We start from the raw sequence: 7710 nt of genomic DNA, 5'->3' as shown, positions 1-7710 counted from the left end.
TCCAATTCCTTGAAAGAAAATTTCCAAAAGAGACCCAACTTTACTTTTCTGTATTTGAGACCCCATTTTATAGCGGCTTGGGTTGGGGATTTGGGACCCCCCCCCCCCAACAGCCAATTAGCGGTACGCTCCACAACACAACCACACCACGTGAAAAGAAAATAAATCCCACGAGTTTCATGCGCAAAGCCTGAATACTGAGATTGTCTAATATATTTTCACATCGTCAGAAAATCGTGTGTGTGTTTCATTTTGCATATTGCTGGGGAAAAGTCCAAATCCAAAATACGTTCAATTATACTACTTTTGACTTTCAGAGTTCTTTCCGTACCATCAAAATAAAATAAAAAATTAGAGGAGGAGAGAGCGAGCATGTATACAGTGACTGTGAGGAGGGATCAATTTTTTGGAAATTAAAGTTTGGTCGGTTCAAAATGGGAGGTTGGCTTTCTGCAGCCAGCAGTATATATTTCAAGCAGTTCTGGTATACGTAACTGGTTCACACACCACATCATAGACCACACCTTTATTATTCACTTACAGTTTTTCCAAACTTGTCCAAAACATAAGCCTTGGAGCCTCTAATCCATGAACATGTGTCGATTATTTTGACAAAAATGAAACCCCTCGGATTTTTTGGGGCTTCCAGTTTTAGTTTTAGTCAATGGCATCGATCTACTCACTATTCAAATTTGAGACCAAAAGTTGATTAATCCTATCAATTAATTAGAGCATGTTCAGCTTTACGTGTATGATTCTTGATTTTGAAAGTTGAATTGTAATTTTTTCTTTTCTTCCTTTTCATACCTGCAAGGCAGAATAAGGACCTATATTATAATCAATTCACGCCTCCAATCATGGAAAAACGCTCAAGTCATGCACATAAAACTTGCATGGAAGGTGTGTAATGTCCACCCAATTCCAGACAAGACTCGGTCAATAAATGTTTCGTTTCAATAACCCAACATGATTATTTCAGAAACCAAAAAAAATTAAAACTAAAATAACAAAAAACTAACTTCGTTGGTTGGATACAAACCACTATTAATTTGTTCAGGGTGAAAGTATACTGTAGTTGAGTTCCGACCAATTTTTATTTTTCTTTTAAAATTTCTTTTTTGACCAAGTCATTTTGTGTAGTGTTAGTTACCTTATTAACCTCAAATGGCTTTCGTTTTAATCAGTCTCTAAAAATGAGTTTTTGGTCAATTGGACTTCTCCAACAACTTAATTAGGCCTTAATTTCTTTTCTGGTCAAAAGGAATTTGGCGGTCAGAAGTCAGAGCCAGCGGCACAGTGAAGCCGCGTCCATTCGATCAGTTCAAGGATGCGAAGGGTCGGTGAAAGTGATACTGCTCGTTTTTAAATCGGACGGTGTCGAAAGCGTCTGTCACGTATTTTTGTCATGGTCTGTTGTTACGTTAGATTTTACATCTGCAAGGTTGGTCGGTGGAGTAAAACCTCCGTTGTTTTTAAGTTATGTTGCTTTTTCAATTACTTGCAAATTAACAAAATTACATAGGGGCCTTCTGCCACGATACAACTTCTAAACCTACAGTCTTATTGAGTCTTATTGCATGAGTTTTTTGAAGGGGTCTCACCGTAGAAATTTTCAATTACATTGCTTAATTTTAAATAATGATAAATTATCCAGTTGTTTTTTGGAAATATTATTAACGTGCAAGTTTTTTTATTTAGTTGAAAACAAAAACAGAAATGGGTAAAAAAGAGAGCTTATTACCAAATGAAAAAATGGGAATACGTAACGATGATAAATAGTCAAAGTAAAAAATCTGATTCCTTATTAAAGATTTAGGAGGAGGAGGGGATGGTAATACAGTAAAACTAATGCGATACATACAAGGTAGGTAGGTGAGGTGATGGGGTCACTAAAATCTTATATTTGATTAAAAACATTTTGATCCCCTTCCCCAATCCCAATGTTTAAAAAACACTAAGAAAAAAGAATAGCCTTCGACGCAACGTGGAAAACGAGAACGCGGCGAGCAACCAAACTGGAACCACATACGATCTATGTATATATATATATATATATAAATCACATAAGCCCAACCGAGCAAAGGGAGGCAAGTGAGTGAGTGGCCAAACCCAAAAGCAACTTCGACCCGAGCAAAAGAAACAAAATAAAAAAAACACAGAGTAGAAAATCTTATTTCATAAATCAACCTCTACTACTTGCTGTCTCGCTCTCCCCCATCGCTCTCCCCCATCGAACACAAAAATCTTATTTTATAATTAATTTTACCATTGGTTGTCTCTATTTATATTATTTAGCCCTATTTGGTATTTATTCCCTCAAAATCAATTTTTATTATTATATTATTATTTTTTTAAAAAGAAAAACGCCACGGTGAAATTACCGGCCATTTGTAGAGAATCAACTGGGTCTGGGCCTACGGTAATCTGAACAACGCCTTTGTATACCGCTTATTTCTGAAAATCTTATCCTCTGCCCTGTCTTCTTCCTCCTCTTCTTCTCCTGCTAATAATCTTCTTCATCCTCACCCTCTTTTTTTTTCATATATATATTATTTTATTATTTTCCTCTTTTTCTTTTATACTCCTTTTTTTTTTTTTTTTCTTTGCCATATTGTTGATTGATAGGCTTTTCTTATCCTCCGCCTCCTCTTCTCTTTTCTCTCATTTCCAAGCCCTCGAATAATCGCTGTGCTTAACGCCCACGCTTGTTCGATTCAATAGAGGGTTTTTCTCTTTTGCTTTTTTTTTTTTTTTCTTTGAAGTTTTTTTTTCCTTCTTCTTAATTATTGAAGTTTTGTAAATTTCGTAACTTCATCGGGGATTCGTCGGAAATGGCTTTGGTTTCGGCTTTCTTGGAGATTTTCCAAAGACCCTCGCTGGTGGACGTGTTGGGCGAGCTCGTAATCTTCGTAGCCCCTTTGTGGATTGCGGTTATCGTAGGAGTTCTGGTTGGATGGGCGTGGAAGCCTGAATGGGTTTCTTTGGTCGGTAGAGACTCGTCTGTTTCTAAACAAGAATCTTCCTCCTCGTCTCCGACTACATCGTCCACGTGTTTTGCCTCCATTCCCAGCTTGCATTCCTTGAAATTTCCTTTCTCCTGGGCCTCCGATGACGAGGTTCACAAGGGGGCTTTGCCACCTGCACTTGATTCCGATATTAGGTATGTTCGGAATCCTTAATATTTAGAGCTTTTTCCAACTTGGGTTTTCAACAAATTCTTTGTTTTAGCTTATCCTCGAGTTCAAGATTTTTTTTTTAGCTGCATAAGATTTATCTCTAAGCGGTTTTAGTTTGATTCTTGTTAAGCTTGTCCCTTGGTTAAAGATTACTATTATTTATTTATTTTGTTTTTGAATTATCTTTAACGCATTAAGATTTTTTTTCCCCCCCATGCAAAAGCTGAATATAATTTCAACGTTCAGTTTGCAATTGGGTTATCTAATTTCTAAAACTTTTTTGTTTTTTTGGCAGTTCCTCACAACTTGAACAAGAAAAATCCACGCTTGTGACCCAACAAGATTTACAACACATATGCCGGCTTGTTGAGGAGAATGATGGAGGTCCTGCTTGGATTCAGATGATGGACCGTTCTACTCCAACTATGAGCTATCGAGCTTGGAGAAGAGATCCTGTGGTAATTTTAATTTGTCTTCAAATCGAATTTTTCTACTTTGAAATTTTGGTTTCATATAATAAATTGATGCGCTTATGGAAGTGAATCTGTGGATACTCATGCAGCCTTTTTAGCTATTTGTCAAGATTATGTTTAATTATATGTTTACTTGTATATGCATATCATCTTATGCGAACTCTTAGTGTGCTTTATCGGATTAACTTTTGGTGTCATTTCCAGACTGGACCTCCACAATACCGAAGCAGTACTGTATTTGAGGATGCTACACCTGAGTTGGTGAGGGATTTCTTTTGGGATGATGAGTTTAGATTGAAGTGGGATGATATGCTTATACATGCTAGTATTTTGGAGGAGTGCCCTACCACAGGTACCATGGTAGTGCACTGGGTGCGCAAGGTAAGGACAGCCTTTCTTTTATTTGTTGGTGCATGAATCGTCCTGGTTGTATTTGTCTTGTCTCTTTACAATATTATTTTCTTTTTGGAACAGTTCCCCTTCTTTTGTAGCGACAGAGAATACTTGATAGGTCGTCGCATTTGGGAATCAGGACGATCATACTACTGTGTAACAAAGGTATGTGAAGGAACAGTGTCTTATTTCCTTTCTTAGTAAAAAAATGTTGCTTGAGTATTAGGTTTTTTGGTTGATATTGTCATTTTAGAAGCAAAAAATAATTTGATTTAATTGCTTGGACAAGTCGATATAGCCAGTTTGCAGGGTATATTTTAAGGATTTGGGTCTCCCTTTTATATGTCTGGATTGCTGTTGGTTTTTAACTACCTTTAGGTTATGTCTGAAGTAAAAAACCTAACTTTAGGCTATGTGTTAAGTGATTTGTTTGTAGGTTTGGCTTGTTGATATCTTGCTTGCCTAAAAAGTTTAAATATTAGAATTCGTGTGGCTTGATAGTCAATAAATCTTTCAAGGGTAGAATGACTTCTCTCTCTATATAGTATGATAATATTACAATGTCATTAGTAAAATTAGCAGTTATTTTACTCTGATGCCATTTCTCTGGATGCTTGCTTATATGTGACAGTGCTTTTTGGACTGGTGCTCATTGTCCCCAGTAAATAAGTCAATTTTAGAGGCAATTACTCGTTTTCAAATTTTTTTGGCCCGGAGAATAGATATTAGTTGGTATCTTCTATTGTTCTATATGACCTGGTTTTGATGGTCTTGGTAAAAATTATCAATATGGGTGCTTTTCCATATTAGTTAGTTTCTTGGTAGGGACAAATTACAGTCAGTAATTTTTCTTGTAAACCAGTTTGATTGATAGGATTTTCTAATCCAGGAATTAACTTTGTACATGTTTTTACCTGTTTTAGGGAGTACCTTGCTCTTCTGTGCCAAGACGCAACAAACCTAGACGAGTTGATTTATACTATTCAAGTTGGTGCATTCGTGCAGGTAAGAGTCTTACTGCCTAATTCAATCATGGAATGTTGGCATGCATTTCTTCCTGTGATTTTCGTGTTCTTGAAAAGTAGAAAAACCTTTTTCCCCAGGCTTTTTACTTGTAAACCATTAAAGTGGTTTGGAGGGAGGAGTAAATATATTACCCTTTTAAAAGGAATGATTTTGATCTCTTTATCGCTGTTTGATGTTATCTGTGGTTAAGGGGAATAATAAATGACTAATGCTTGTATTGGATATGAACCAGTTGAATCTAAGAGAGGGAATGGCCAGCTGACTGCCTGTGAGGTTTTGCTGTTTCATCATGAAGATATGGGTATTCCATGGGAAATTGCAAAGCTTGGAGTCCGTCAGGGCATGTGGGGAGCTGTTCAGAAAATTGATCCTGGCTTACGTGCATATCAGAAACAGAGAGCTTCTGGAGTTGCACTCTCTCGTTGTGCTTTCATGGCTCAGATCAACACAAAGGTTAGCGCAGACTACCTGAGATCTGTGGAAAATGCCAGTGATGATTCAATAGAGGTTGAAAAACTTGATTCATCTGAGAAACCTTTAGGGAGGAATATACCTAAGCTTCTAATTGTTAGTGGGGCTGTAGTCCTTGCCTGTAGTCTTGACCGAGGGCTCTTGACTAAGGCAGTCATATTTGGAGTCGCCCGAAGGTTTGCAAAAATTGGAAGGAGGTTATGATCTGGAATGATTTTTGCATCTATTTTTGGAGATGTCAACGATGTTGTTGTAAATTTGAAGTGAGAAAATGGCAAATGGTGGATATCCTCAATTGCCCTACATTCATGGAGAGTCAAGGTGGTATTCTTTTCCCTTTTTGTTTGAGCTATGAAACAGCTTTAGATTGGAGAAGAACCCCGGCCAGAAGAGTCATAAAAAAGGAAAAGAGAAATCTATAATTGTATTCATTAAAGTAGGAAATGTTATAAAGGATCTTCTTCAAATAACAAGAACATTCAGCTTTAATTTTTCTTTTTGCCCGTATGCCCTATATGCTGTAAATCGGCATTGTCAGCTATTCAATAAAAGCGTTTTTTCTAAAAACAAAAAATGAATAAAAACAAAATTCTCATCCAGTTTTTGTTGGGAAAATCAGACAATCTTCAGAAGAGAGGATATTTAGGAAGCCTTATTTTTTTATTATTATTTTTTATATTTTGGGTGGTGTGGGGTGGGAAATGGTCATCTCAACGAGGGAAACTTTGTAGCAGACAGCCAGTGTAAGGCTGGCCATGTTAAAGTTGAAGCGAGGGTATCACAAGTAGGTTATTTACAAAGCTGCTGAGCCTACAAGCATTAAAAATAAATCTGTGAATTTTTGAAGTTTGCAGCAAAGGAATGGTAGCTGGTGTCCTTATTAGTTAATGTTGACTTGCAAATCAAGCAACTTTCTTGTAGTTAATGTTGACTTGCAAATCAAGAAACTTTCTTGTGATTGACTTTTGGCGATGAAAATAACCCTGTCTGAAATAAGAAGCAACTGGATGAAAGCTGCTTCTGATCCTAGTTGTTGAGAGCGACAGAGAGATTTTTGGAGGCTCCCTGCTACTCTTGGTGGTTAGTATTTGTTTCACTAAAACTTCGATTCCAGTGCATCCAAAAATTCCAGACTCTATAGGTTATTATTCATGGAAGCGTTTGAATTTCTTATGTCAAAACAAAGTTGTTTAAGCTTCTGGAACCTTTCCCAGAACCCCCTTGCAGGATATATCTGATCCATATCTCAGTTTGAGTGGCACCAAATCTAATTGACGGGTCCCAGCTTTCAATTATTTTGGTCCTTATGATTCCAGCTAAGACCCCATATGAATACATTTACCAAAATAAAGCATATATATATATATATATATATATATGTACATATGCCACCGAAGATGGTAATTTAACGGAAAGAAGCCATTCAGTTTTCACACCTACAAATCCAGGAGTTGAGGCTCGATGATCCCATACCTTGTGGCACAGGACTATGGCATGATGTCTATGATATTATCATAAGTTTTTTTTTTTTTTTTTTTTTTTTTGCAATAAAAAAAATATATATATACACACATTATATATATGTTTAGAACCAATGGGAATAAATACATTGAACCATTCCTCTCTTCAAGTTAACAAACAACATCAACTACATTTCAGGGTAATGCAAAAGTGTTTATATGACTATGAGAGAGAGATGAGAAAGGAAAGCTAATGATGAGCAGACAAGCAGCCCATACAAAAAACTAAAGTTGGACCGATGAGCAGATCCAAGTTGTACCAGGTTTTGTTCGTGAGAACTAAAGACTACTAGACATAGAAATGGTTTCTTGCGTGAATTTAGGATCCTCACATCTACAATTCCAAAGCCTTATGAAATTCCATCTGTACTAGATGCACCAAGGTTTATGACATCCTAGACTTTTCTCTCCAACAAGTTACTGTTAGACAGACAGGCTATTATATGCATTCCCGTACTCTATATATGCATTTCTTGTGCTTTATAGGAGAATAATATCCACGATATACATACGTGTATATATATATATATATATATATATATACATATGGGAGAGGATTATTTATTTTATTTTAAATTTTTCGTGGAAGTAAAATTGAAAAATTGCAATTGACATAAAGATTGGCATGGCGTAAAAGTTGGGTTTGGTTCA

General features: G+C 36.4%; 1 protein-coding gene across 1 annotated transcript; it reads left to right on the top strand.

Annotated features, from left to right (window-relative positions):
- Positions 1 to 2070: 2070 nt before the first annotated feature.
- LOC107403797 (uncharacterized) lies at positions 2071 to 6028 on the top strand. The gene is made up of 6 exons (XM_016010711.4): positions 2071 to 3160; positions 3472 to 3634; positions 3854 to 4030; positions 4124 to 4207; positions 4966 to 5047; positions 5301 to 6028. The coding sequence occupies exons 1-6, from the start codon at positions 2832 to 2834 to the stop codon at positions 5741 to 5743; spliced, it is 1278 nt and encodes a 425-aa protein (XP_015866197.1). The 5' UTR covers positions 2071 to 2831; the 3' UTR covers positions 5744 to 6028.
- Positions 6029 to 7710: the final 1682 nt, after the last annotated feature.

Source organism: Ziziphus jujuba, chromosome 6, assembly GCF_031755915.1.
Source record: "Ziziphus jujuba cultivar Dongzao chromosome 6, ASM3175591v1".
Taxonomy (NCBI): Eukaryota; Viridiplantae; Streptophyta; class Magnoliopsida; order Rosales; family Rhamnaceae; genus Ziziphus; species Ziziphus jujuba.
The sequence above is the reverse complement of the archived record's forward strand: the minus strand, read 5'-3'. Positions and strand labels throughout refer to the sequence as shown.